The 14,161-nt window shown below is 37.2% G+C and overlaps 1 protein-coding gene across 3 annotated transcripts in view; it reads left to right on the top strand.

Annotated features, from left to right (window-relative positions):
* Positions 1 to 14,161, top strand: part of LOC130914348 (intermembrane lipid transfer protein VPS13B-like) — a 625,421-nt gene that overhangs the window by 253,990 nt on the left and 357,270 nt on the right. For all 3 annotated transcript variants that reach the window (XR_009062893.1, XM_057833447.1, XM_057833446.1), the window contains exons 23-24: positions 8,092 to 8,326; positions 11,366 to 11,583. Coding sequence is in view for 2 of the 3 variants with exons in the window: in XM_057833447.1 (XP_057689430.1) it covers positions 8,092 to 8,326; positions 11,366 to 11,583 (453 nt within the window). In the remaining variant the exon portion in view is untranslated. The remainder of the gene's footprint in view (positions 1 to 8,091; positions 8,327 to 11,365; positions 11,584 to 14,161) is intronic.

Consider the following 14,161-nt stretch of genomic DNA (forward strand, 5'->3'; position numbering starts at 1 on the left):
TAACATAATTGGTGTAGAGAGAGATTTCAAAATCTTGCAGGAAGATAAATGTCTGTATCGCAGATCCTCACGGAGGTTTCTGTGGTGCTGGACCCTATCCCAGATATCAGTGCCAGCAGACCATAATGATAATTTAACTGGCTCACATTATTTTTTACTTTGTGGTTGATAACAGCGGATAATACATTTTTTTTGTTGATACCTTTTCTAACGTGAATGCAGATCTCAAAATTGTTTACGTTTAGGAAGACTTTATGTGATCGTATGCTTACACTTGCAAATTTGCAATATGATGTCAATAAAGTATCATTATCACACCTCTCAAGTAGACTGCCATTGCACTCCTATCACAGACAACCATCAAGTTACTTGTTCATAAGCATTCATTCATTTAAATTTTCACTTGACAGTAGATATAACTCACACTTAAATTAAGTGTTGTGATATCTATCACTGCACATTCTATACTAGTTTATGTAAATGGCAGAGGTCGAAAAAGTACCGAAAAAAGTGCTAGTATTAAAATACTGTTACATTGATGAAATGTAGTGTTGTTAATAACGGCGTTAGAATATACAGGGGGGCAAATAAGTATTTAGTCAACCACTAATTGTGCAAGTTGTCCCACTTGAAAATATTAGAGAGGCCTGTAATTGTCAACATGGGTAAACCTCAACCATGAGAGACAGAATGTGGGGGGGGGGGGGGGGGGGGGGGACAGAAAATCGGATTGTTTGATTTTTTTTAAAGAATTTATTCGCAAATCATGGTGGAAAATAAGTATTTGGTAAATACCAAAAGTTCATCTCAATACTTTGTTAGGTTCCCTTTGTTGGCAATAATGGAGGCCAAACGTTTTCTGTAACTCTTCACAAGCTTTTCACACACTGTTGCTGGTATTTTGGCCCATTCCTCCATGCAGATCTCCTCTAGAGCAGTGATGTTTTGCAGCTGTCGTTGGGCAATACGGATTTTTAACTCCCTCGACAGATTTTCTATGGGGTTGAGATCTGGAGACTGGCTAGGCCACTCCAGGAGCTTGAAATGCTTCTTACGAAGCCTCTCCTTTGTTGCCCTGGCTGTGTGTTTGGGATCATTAGCATGCTGAAAGAACCAGCCACGTCTCATCTTCAATGTCCTTGCTGATGGAAGGAGATTTTCACTCAAAATCTCTCGATACATGGCCCCGTTCATTCTTTCCTTTACACAGATCACTCGTCCTGGTCCCTTTGCAGAAAAACAGCCCCAAAGCATGATGTTTCCACCCCCATGCTTCACAGTAGGTATGGTGTTCTTCGGATGCAATTCAGTATTCTTTCTCCTTCAAAGACGAGAACATATGTTTCTACCAAAAAGTTCTATTTTTGTTTCATCTGACCATAACACATTCTCCCAGTCCTCTTCTGGATCATCCAAATGCTCTCTAGTGAACCACCGACGGGCCTGGACGTGTACTCTCTTCAGCAGGGGGACACGTCTGGCAGTGAAGGATTTGAGTCCCTGGCAGCGCATTGTTTTACCGATAGTAGCCTTTGATACTGTGGTTCCAGCTCTCTGTAGGTCATTCACTAGGTCCCCCCGTGTGGTTCTGGGATTTTTGCTCACTGTTCTTGTTATCATTTTTACGCCACGGGATGAGATCTTGCATGGAGCCCCAGATCGAGGGAGATTATCAGTGTCTTCCATTTTCTAATAATTGCTCCCACAGTTGATTTCTTTACGCAAAGCGTTTTACCTATTGCAGATTCAGTCTTCCTAGCCTGGTGCAGGTCTACAATTTTGTCTCTGGTGTCCTCCGGCAGCTCTTTGGTCTTGGCCATAGTGGAGTTTGGAGTGTGACTGACCGAGGTTGTGGACAGATGTCTTTTATACCGATAATGAGTTTAAACAGTTGCCATTAATACAGGTAACAAGTGGAGCCTCGTTAGACCTCGTTAGAAGAAGTTAGACCTCTTTGACAGCCAGAAATCTTGCTTGTTTGTAGGTGACCAAATTTGGAAATAAATTCTTTAAAAATCAAACAATGTGATTTTGTGTTTTTTTTTTTTTTTTTTCCACATTCTGTCTCTCATGGTTGAGGTTTATCCATTTTGACAATTACATGCCTCTCTGATCTTTTCAAGTAGGAGAACTTGCACAATTGGTGGTTGACTAAATACTAATTTGCCCCACTGTAACTCTGTTACTAACGGCGTTAAATTTTTCAGTAGTGAGTAATCTAATTAATTGCTTTTTTCATCTTGGCAACGCCATTACCGTTACTGAGGATGTAAAGGCGTGTGTTACTATGCGTTATTACATTGGCTGAATAACGCGAGAAAAGTTTGTGAGAGACATGGACTAACGGAGACGAGAGAGCAGAGCAGGAGTGGGGAGGAGGGAAAGGAGTTGTGACGCCCTTGCAAACGCGATGCTAGGTGGCTCTAATAATACCTGACTGTAGCTGATAGTCTACAAACGACGCCCACATGATGCTACAGTAGATATCACATGTATATAGAACTAGATGCGAAATGGCAATCACGGCGGCGTTAGCACATGCATAGAGAACTAGATGCGTTGTGAAACAGCCACCATCTTAAAGCAGTAGACTTCTCTGGAAGGCTCTGTTGTAGACAACCTCCCTAGCGAACCTAAGGCTACGTTCATACTACAGGTCTTAATGCACGAATCCAATTATTTGCCATATCTGTTTTTTTGGCGTGCCCGTTCAGACTGCCTTTGTCCATTGAGACCATTCAAGTATTACGCATGCGCACTAATTCGCAGTCCGACAAGCGCTGAGCAAGACGACCCGCATGCACAGAAGCATCAAAACAAATTACCACACATGCTGGCTGTCATCCTTCATTCCAGGGATATCATATTTTGCTTTTTAAAAAGAGGACACAAATAACAGACATCAATAATCACAGTTTAGGTTTATATTCAAAATGTATGGATTGATAGCATGCACATACTGTCCGTGCATGTCACACACACATACGCGCAGTTTGCCCCGACTCTCGGCTGTGTAAGCAATGTTGAAATATTGCTAATATGAAGCAGACAGAAAACCGATCATTCACAGGCTTATCCTCAACCCATTTTTATTTTTTTTTATGACTGTTGTCAAGTCCGGCTCTTCCTGAAAAGCCGTGTTCAAGGCAAGCTAGGCGCTAATAACGCACAGCTGCAGCACTACCGTAGCATCTCTCTCGCTTTTTGATGACGTAATTGCTGCATGAATTCCGATTTGAGAGATTGGACAGTACAGACCGCCGCGACAGTCTGGAAAAATGTGGCCCAGATCGGATTTGAACCACATACGAAAGTGACCCAGATCGGATTTGAAATGGTCCAATTCGATGCGACTTGTCACGTTCAGACCGTCATGTTAATGCCTCACTCGAGTTGGAAAAACACGAAAAAATCGGATTCGTGCATTAAGACCTGTAGTATGAACGTAGCCTAAGTAACTTTTTTATTAAAATACTCCTAAATCGGCAAAATCTTGACTTGAATCTATCTTTAAATAATGAAACAACTTTCACATGTCGAAAGTGGACAGAAGAGAACTAATGCAATAACAGGAGCAATTTTAACCTTAACGGTTAATTCACAACATTAAATGACTTCCAAACATAGCGAAGCTAACTGTTTTTTGTTTGTTTTTTTTTAATGAGGGGAAAAAAAACAAAAAGCATGAACAGTAACACCAGTTACATTGCCATGTAACTAGTTACTCTTACATTCAGGTAATAGTTACTAACTCAATTACTTTTTGGGAGAAGTAATTTGTAACTAATTTTTAAAAGTAAGATTAATTACACTGATGAAATGTCACCCAAGTAAACATAAAGGTACTTATGTAAAAATTTACTCAAAGTGAAGATGTAAAAAATAGTTATCTAAATTTTACTCAAAATAAAAGTTACTTATTGTGTGCGTTTAAAACAACACATTTTTGTAGAAAGTTAAATTTGTGAGCTGTTTTGCAAATCAGGAGGACAAACAAAATATCAGACATGAGGGCAAATTCTTATACGAGTAAAATGGTAATGAACCTATTTAAAAAAAAAAGTGATTTTTAATAATGTTGGCTATGCGGATTAGCAAATTTGTGGCCCTTAGTAAGCTGCCATAGCATTTGTTTCACCAGTGCTCACTAACTCGCAGCTGGTTGGAATCGCGATTTGAAGACGGTGTCATATTAACATTGAGATGTACCTTGACTTTTATTTTTACGATATCTGCGACAGTGAGGTGATGCTCAATTTAGCTTCATCCCCTCCACCCCCGTATCTCTCCATTTCATTATTTTTTCCTTGTAACAAACGCGTTTTAAAATCTAATTGAGTAAATTAATTCCAAGTAACTTTACCCAAGTAAAAGTAAAATTATTGATTTGAATACAAAATGCTAGGGAAAAAATGCAAGTTTATACAAAAAACAAACTTTACCATACAGTTACAGTCATATGAATAATGTAATTTGATACTCTTCACCCCTGGTAAATGGCCAACAGACATGCGTTAGTCATTGTGCTTTGTTTGTTTGTGAGACCTTTTCTCTGGGCACTTGTCCGCCTTTGAGGGCAAAAAGCAAGTGACTTTGATGTAATTTATTATTTATTAGAAGACTAGGTTTAGGGTTTAAATCTCCAGGAAATTAAAGTAAGTCAGTGTCCTCTGAAGTAATGTTTTTGTCGTTGAGCTCTGGCACGTGTGACTTCATATGGAGTTGATTGGTTTAAAGCTTATTTAATATTGAGTTCCTGATCAAAATGGAAGTGTTTTGTCAATGTGAAATGGTTTCGGCAGCGCTGGACACGCATGCAGAGTCATATTGTCCTTTTGTTTTTTGTTGTTGTTTTTTTTCGTTTCAATCTGTCATTTGACAAACTAGTTAGGAGAAGTTGGAGAAAGTAGGAGAAGCTTGGTTTTTCTTGATTAAATTTCACTTGGCCATTGTCATGAGCCAAACTATCTGTAATGTATGCAGTTATATTTCCATATAACCCTGAATCATTGAGGACAGACTTGTGTAACAGATATTCCATACAGCAATTACACTCTTGGCTTTAAGCTATTTTTTGTGCCCATTTCTAATTTTAGAATATTCCCTTAGCATCACTTGGAAATCCTACCCTTCCATGGGTTTGTCCTTAAATCATTATTCATTTTCCACTATTCTGCTGTGGATAAAACACAAATTTGTGAGTGTTTCTTGAGTCTAGTTTCATGTGGCAGCTGTGGGTCTCACGCCCTTTGCATCTGATGGAACAAACCTTCGGTGATCTTGGCATCCTTGGTTTCCTGTTCTGACATGGTGCATGCTTTCTCTCTCACAACGCGTAGAAAAACCTGACATGCCCATCACCTCATACTAAATAGTCAGAGAGTAATACAGGCTAACTACTTCCATTCTTTTGTTTATTGGCTTGTTACAGAGCTGTTAAACATAATTGTGGTGAATACCATAGTTGACCATACAGAACCTCAGATGAACTGTTTTACCTTCACTTGAGACAAAGCCCACACACCCATTCTCTGCTCTGGTGCTGAGTGCAACCCACATTCATTGTATTTCCACTGTGCATGCAAATACATAATTACCCTTAACACAAACATGAGCTCTTCCAACCTCCTGTCCCCTCTTGGAATTCAGCTTCAACCCTTGCTCAAAACACGACATGGACTTTCCATCCGGAATCAATGCCTGGTCATGGAGCGAGATCTAAATGCCAAGCTTTGACCTTGACCAAAGGAGTGATGCACATTGGGGTTGAGTGACGGCATAACATGGATATGGAGTCAGTCAAGGAAAAGGGGTGTTGTCAGTGGCTTGGCCATGCTCAAATTAATGATTTATCTGCAGCGTTCTGACCTCAGACTATTGCTTGATTCATCTGTCAGCTCTCAGGTTTGTTCGGAAAGTGCATGTTTCCCTCCATGTGCTTATGAGTGAGACGCAAGTCAAACATGAGACCACAGAGGATTCATGGGAGAGTTTTTTGAGGTAAACCACAGTGACCTGTTGTTAACAGTAGCTCGGAAAACAGGGTGAATGATCGCCGGTCAGATTTGAGGGCTTCCAAAATTACAGTAGTTTCAAATTTGTTCTGTTGGCATTTTAGTCTATACCGACCTTACATTCGATATGGTTTGGAATGCAGTGAGCAGTTACATTGTGGGATCTTAATGTGCATGTATTAACACAAGATGATATTGAAATGGAAAAGACCCTGAAAGAGGCCTCAACTGGTTTGGTACTTTTATTTTCACCATATTTCTTTGCAATATTTGTCTTGAGTAAAAATCATGCAGTAACTGCACTATCATACCATCAAGTTGGTATGGGTTATATTTAGTATTGTTGGTCTCAGAGCTTGAATTGAAGTGCTGGCAAGACGCTGCCTGTCATTTTTGTTTTTCAATGATCTCATTCTTATTCTGTCACTTAGTTTGTTCTTACCTCAGCATCAGTCGAATTAACTTGTAATTTACACTGTTTATGTCTTTCAAGGCGACTGTTGATGAAAGTGCATTTTTAATATATTTTAGTTTTTGGGAGCGATAGAAAGTATGTTTCAGCAGCTATTTTACCAAAAATAAATATCTTTCAATTTGTTGAAGTTATATGTTCTCTTTGAGTACTCTGGTTTCCTGCCATATCCCAAAGACATGCAGGTAAGTCGGTCTAACACTCAAAATTGTTCATAGGTGTGATCTTGAGTGTTGAAGGTTGTTTGTTCACTGTGTATGTGCCCTGTGAGTGGCTAGCAACCAGTTTAGGGTGTAACCAGCCTCCTCTCCATCATCTTAGATTGGTTTCAGCACCCCCACGAGCCTCATGCGAACAACTGATCCTGATAATAGATGGATTATTTTCCCTCTCTCTTTTTTTTTTAAACAATACAGTGGTACCTCTACTTGCAAAATTAATTGGTTCTGGAAGTAGTTTCGAAACCTGAAAATTTTGTAAGTAAAGACGCTTTTTTCACGTAAATAGCCTAATCCGTTCCGAGCCCCCCAAAACACACACATCTTATAATGCATAAAAATGCATCAAAACATGTAATAAATACATGTTACAATTAAATTGTTGCCATTGAAATCAGAGTTGTGCATCATGTAATAAAAACAAGAATGAAGAATAAAAGTTAATACTCATTTAAAGCTGTCAGAACATGAGGTGCGAATGAAGAGGATGCTGGGATACACTTTTCCCCCCCTTTCTTATCCTGAAATTTCTTTCGTAACATGAGGCAATTTTTCCATTTGAGGTGTGTCTTAACCTGAAAATTCCGTATGTAGAGACTTTCATAAGTAGAAGTACCACTGTATTAACATCTGCAAAATGAGAGCATCAGCATAAACTAAAGCTATGACCTATACAAGCAAAATGGAAACAAAAGTGACTCTAAAACATAAGCAAAATACTGTATGTATGTTGGTTGGATACTGTAGTCACGTTAGACCAACACCAACTGACACAAGAACATTAAAGCTTGCAGTTTTAGTGTGCCGGCAATTAGAACCTCACCCTGCTAAAATCTTCAGTTGTCCTGGCAGGATAACTATTTTTATTTTTCTTTTCAGTTGATATAAATGCAGATGCCTCATGGGCTCTCAGCCCAAATTTGAAGAAGCATTTGAATAAGAAACTGTGTTAGATTAACTTTAACCACATCTTTCTCATCTTTATCCTTGTCTCTCATGTTTAACCCATTTTGTTCTGTCTCTGATGGAATTTTTACATCTGAATCTTGCCTCTGTGTGCAGAAAATGTAACAACAATGAACAATACAAATTAGCACTGACTGCAATATAGCCCAGGTAACTACATCCTAAATCATTGGTTTGTCTCATCATTTGTCATTCTAAATAACATTCTGAGTCTTATTTATTATTTACTATAATAAAAGATGCACATTCTATCTAACAAAAACTTCCTGGCTTCAGAAATGCTCCCCTTCATCGGACAATACCATATGTATAGGTTAAATAGGGTGAACACGTATATTATTTGGACTTTATTTCATGCAGGGCTATGAATTGATTGACACAATTATCATGAGCCATCTGTTTGATTGTGTTCTCTCTCTAGTTGGAGCTGCAATCATGCTGTGTGTTCCTGCCCAGCGACAGCCTTCCGTCCCCAAGCACCATCATTTTTGGTGACATTCCTGGTACAGTTCGTAGCTGGTACCACAACCAAGCATCTATGCCCGGAACACTTGTTGTTTGCCTGCCTCAGATCAGTGTTCTCAGTGCTGGACACAAGTACATGGAACCGGTGCAGGAGCTTCCATTTGTGGTCTCCAAACCGATCCTAGAAGAAGGTAAAGTAAATGATTTATGGCATGCTATGAAAAAATATTGTATGTCAAAATCAAATATGTTTAGTTTCAATAATAACATAGAAATAGTTAAGATTCCAGTGTAAATATCAGTAGGAATTTTAAGAGAAAATTGAACATGGCATCTGAATCCATCCAGTGGTCAGATAGGTTTACATTGAGGTTAATGATGACAATAAGACATAGGATGGGGATTCATCATCATTATTGCCTTTTCATCACAAAGCAAACCCTTGACCGACTAGAACTCATTTACCATGACATAAGACAAACAAACTTAAGCTTTGAGAGATAGCGATAGATCCTTGCACATGTGGCCTGCACACCTGGCAAAGTTGACATAAGCCATTACAGTTCAGCAGTGTTTTTCTCTTACAAAGAAACTTTTCTTTTCTGGTATTAGAATTGGGCATCAAGATAAAAAATAAAAAATAAAAAAAAAAACTAAGGGGGAAACGACAACATGAACAGTAACTCACCCTCTCCATTAAATGTAGACTATTGAGCTCTCTGATTAGTATTGTTGAGAGTTGACGAGGAGATTAAAATCATGTAGTCAAGATGATGATGAGAGCCTATAACTGTCAAAAAATAGCAGCCGCACAGAAATCATACTGCAGGTCTTCATATTCCTCGGATGCTTTGTTGGAACCACAAATAACATTGCCTTGGTTACGAATTACTAAAATTCCATGTTTTTCGAGATCCCAGCTATATTTTGACTGTTTTTTTTTTTTTTTTTTTTTTTTTTTTTCCCCTTACAAAAAGCGGCAGTTGGGCATATAGTGAATATCTAATCAAAAAAGGTGGCGTCTGGCTGTTAAATTGCAATATTGACTTGAAGTTTTCTATAAAACTACACTTAAAACATTAATAAGCACACCTTGTGGTTGTTTTTAAAACAACCTAGCTTAGCATTTCTTGTCTCTTAGCCTATTGCTAACACTAATTAACATGTTTCACTTCTATAACACTTTAAGCAATAGGTTTCATAAACATGCTTTAGCAAGATCATCTACACTGACAACATAACAATACTTAAATTGATAAATCATCTGCATAGAACTACTAATGCTAATTTTGGTGCCATACTAATGTGAGATGGAGAAGTTGTGGATATATTTTGAAACCAGACAGGACTGCCGGTGTCCTGCCTAAATCTCTTGTTGGATTCATAAACTGTTTTACACTGTCTCCATACAGCCAGAAGAGGCAACATTCATTTGAACATGGAAAAAAGCAAACAAACAAACAAACAAAAAAACTTTTAACTATTTTTAAAATTCTAGTTAGTACCGTAACGTTCGGACTATAAGCAGCAACTTTTTTCCTTCATTTTGAATCCTGCAGTTTATAGTCCAGTGCGGCCTATTTGTTGATTAATTTGGGTTAATAGGTATGACTGTATTTGACAGTGGCGTCATAAGACCGTTGTAATTATGAGATGACACTATCATGGGCATTACTGAATGCTTATGACAGATGTCATTAAGTGTCATCCGGAAAATTATGCCACTTACTTCATTTATGTCCAGCTCAGATATTTGACATCCATTGAAAAGAGATAATTTGCCGGATAACACTAAATGTCTGTTATAAGCATTCATTAATGCTTGTCTAATGACAGTCTTATGGAACCGTCAAATAAAGTATGACCAAATACCATAACTAGCAAGTAATGAAACAACTGGAACAGTAACTGAAGAAATAAGTAGCACATAACATGAATTTTGATTGTTATTTACATCTGTTGCACTGCATTGCATGCTAGGAGGCATGTTGGACAACAACTGTGTTGACAGCAGGTGGCAGCATAGGTTGACTGTTTCCCTCAAGGGAGCAGTGATGGCCAAATGAAGCTTCTTGAAGCTTTGAACCAATTGGCTGCAACGCTTCATGGCGGTTCATTTGGTCTTATGACAGTAATAAGATGTTGTTGTCAAATAAAGTGGTACAGGTTAATATCTTTTGGTGTAAATATCCAAAAATAAAGTGAGGACAGCTGCGGTTTATAGTCCAGTGCGGCTTATCTATGAACAAATGTCGTTTCCGTGTCAAATTTAGTGGGTGGCTGCTTATAGTCAGGTGCGCCTTATAGTGCAAAAATCACGGCAGCACAATATTATGAAGTGTTATTTTTCCTAGTTGAAATTACCATCACTGTTATTGTTTCTTTTTGGGGAAGACTGGAATGTGTTTTAGGGAAACACATTTCTCAAAGCACTGCTGTATTTTGACGACTGGCTTGAGGGAAATGGTTAAAGGTCGATTTGTGCTCCTACTTTTATGATGAAAAAGTGGTATTCAACATCAATGCCAAAGGCATTTCATTTTTTAATGGGCATGATTGTGGTACTGATGCCATAATGGCGAAGCATTTTCCTTCTTTGGGCATATCCAGTGGGTCTACCTTTCCAAGTCGTGTTATGAATTCCTTCTGGTACTTTGTGTTGTTTGCCAAATAGTCTTAGAAGGAGCACAGCATTTTGGCATTCAAGAAGAGAAAAAAAAAAAGTTCTAAAGTTTTGCACATAGTGAAAAACCTTAACATTGTCATTCACCTGGTAGGATAATGTTATGTTTCAACCATGGAAAATACATAAAGTCCTTACTGTATTACTTTACTGTATATGTTACTGTATTTCATTTTGATACTTAAGTGTATTTATATGGATATTTTTAGATATATAGTTAATAATAGTGGAAAAGAACATTAAAAAAATTATAATTTGACTCTAGAGTAAGTGGCGTGGATTCCTGTAAAAAAAATAATGTGCAGCTTAAACATAAGTCTTTAGAAGTACGGAAAAGTGTCAAACAGGCTACATTCACATGCCAATCGAAACATTTACGCAAATTTGGATAATCTGTGCACAACAATTTGGATCAGAATATCCTGATTGAGTGCAACCCTGTATGCTCATGCATGTAAAAGCATTATACTGGATGTAAAAACAAACAAAAAAAACTTTGTAAAAATGTTCATGTTTTCCTGTTTTCTTTGATTTACATCCCTGCCAGGTGATGCATTCCCATGGACAATTAGCTTAAGTCAGTTTAGCGTGTACACTTTGCTGGGCCAGCAGCGCAGCCTGAGCCTCCTCAAACCAATGGGGTGTACCTCCACGCTGGCTGTCACATCACACAAGCCGGCAAATTGTTCAGAAGGAAGGCACTCTTTTGTCGTTTGCCTCCATGTTGATCTGCAGCCCGTTGGGGTCAAGTGCTCCAACCCTCAGGTAAGTCATACATTTTAACAACAATAACCAGCTAAATCTCTATATTTGTTTATATTGTGTATATACAGTCGGGTATCCAATACTTGTTCTCCCGACTGTATATGGCGGAAAACACTCAGGTGACTTGAAACACTCAGATGACTTGAAGTCCCACTCTGAGACCCCCAATTTGGCCAAATTTCAAAATTGTGCGATATGCATGTGTGATACATCATTGGAAAGCTTAAAATCTCAATTTTCTGGGGGAAGAACAATTTTGAACAGGAGGGCATTTCAACAAAAAAAAAAAATTAAATAGCAAAACTGTAACTGGAGGTGAGAGCATGAAAGAGCACAATTAAAGACACCATAATTTTAACGAGATATTGTCGCGTACTTACCTTGTTTCGATCCAAAAATTCAGCATGTATCACCGAGTGTCAAGACACAGTTGTGAATGACCACAGCCGGATTTTTGGGGGATTTTATGGGTGAAACATGGTAATATAACAAGGGTCACGATGCAGAAATGGCAGACATCAAGGAGTGGTTGAGATTTTCTTTTTAATATAATTTCCCCTTTTAAACGTGTTTTTTTTTCTTTTCAATTGTTCTTTGTTTGGATCGATTCTTTAACATATCGGGGAAAATGAGACAGTAACAAAAAAAATACAATTTACCGATACTTATGAGGTAAATATCCGTGACTTATTAACAGACACCATTTTTTTCATTACGTCATTTGTTTAAAAGTTTAAAATATGCGTGTGAATAATTTTTTATTAATAATTAAAGTCTTTTTTTTTTTTTTTTTTTTAATGAAATATTAGACATCAAATAATGATTCTAAGCTAAAAATGACATTTTGAATAAGAAATATAATTACTTCTTTTTATGGCTGTGTTGAAACAAAAGCGGTTGCGCGACGTCTGTAAACGGGGGTTTCCAGGGTAAAACGGACAAATTAAAAATAGTTCCGGGCCTTAATGCGCCATGAATCTGCTATGGCAGCATATCGCCATATTGTTCTATCAAACACAACAGTTCTTTTGGCTTAAAATACAGCAGTTTATTTTAAAGAGGGGTGCAAGAGCTGAAACTGCTTTTTCAGTCTTGTCTCTGTTTTCCGCTATATACATAGAGTAGGTGAAGACTTACTTTTGGATGAAATTGTTTTAGAGTTTGTTGGATAATAAAAATACCTTTTTTAAATTGGAATAATCATTATTCTCATATTTTTAGTGTGTATTTCAATGTATGGCCTGTTTGGGGGGAAAATATATATATGCGCTATATGTATATATAAAATTCAAAACTGAGAGATGCAGGTGCAAAGAGAAATGCATTGACCAGGTCAAATTCAGGAAAGGTTCTTGGTACCTGGTTATTGCATAAATGCTAATTTCCACCTATAATACATTTATTTAAAATCATTCACAAATGTGAAATATACAGTAATTAGATCATCAAGTATCAGTAAGCGATGTTAGTGAGTACTACTCAAAAGTAATTACTTGTAATGAGTTGTATCGATGAATTTTCAGTGATGGAAATCTATTTGAATAGCAAAGTGATTCATTTTTATTTGATTAAAATACAAATATTATTGATGATGGAAAAGCACTTATCTGATTTTTTAAACAGTATATCATCACCAATGAAATTTTTGTCTATTTTTTTATTTTTATTTTTATTTTTCTGTATATAACCATATTTTCCACACAATAAGGCGCATCGGAAAATAAGGTGCACCTTCAATGAATACCCTATTTTATTTGACTGTTTATTAGGGGTGTAACGGTACACAAAAATCTCGGTTCGGTATGTACCTTGGTTTTGAGGTCACGGTTCGGTTCATTTACGGTACAGTAAAAAAACAAAATGCAAAATATAAATGTGCTCGTTGTTTATTACACACTTTTGTGCTTTCAACAATAGGAACATTAGCCTATACAAAGCTAGAATTCTGCTCAAAAAGTAGCGGGTATTTAAAGATAATCCAACAACAATTTGCCTTTCAGACCCCGCACATTGGTCAGCTTTCTTTCTGAAAGAAAGAAGAAAAAAGAAGTCCTGTGCTAAAGAGAAAAGCAATCCCAATGACAAAGATTTTAACATGTATTTTACAAATGAAATACCTCAATGAAACATTTTTTTTTTCTTATGAACGGTTTTCAAAAGCTTTATTGGTGGATTTTCTCAAGTTAAGCGCCACACAGAAATTATTAAATTTAATTGTGTAAGCAGGATCTGTGTATTATTCTGATTATTTAATTAAAGGTGTTTTAGCTCATTTCAATTTATTTTATTTAAATGGGCTACTATTCCTTTTTATTATGTGTTTATATTTTACAAATATGATGTAGTATTCATTAATATTGTATAGATTATGTTGCATAACTTCAGTTCCTATGTGAATATTAGTTCCTACTTGTTTTGTTGTGGTAGGAGGGCTTTGTATTGAACACGGGGCCGTGTTGGTTATTATTATAGCAGAGAAGACAGCCGTAAATCAACAAAGACAAGTCAACTGTGCCCCGATCTACCACTCAAGAGATCTGATGGACTCAAAAAGTAGGTTACGATTGCATATTAGTTT

This window comes from Corythoichthys intestinalis, chromosome 4 (genome assembly GCF_030265065.1).
Source record: "Corythoichthys intestinalis isolate RoL2023-P3 chromosome 4, ASM3026506v1, whole genome shotgun sequence".
Classification (NCBI taxonomy): domain Eukaryota; kingdom Metazoa; phylum Chordata; class Actinopteri; order Syngnathiformes; family Syngnathidae; genus Corythoichthys; species Corythoichthys intestinalis.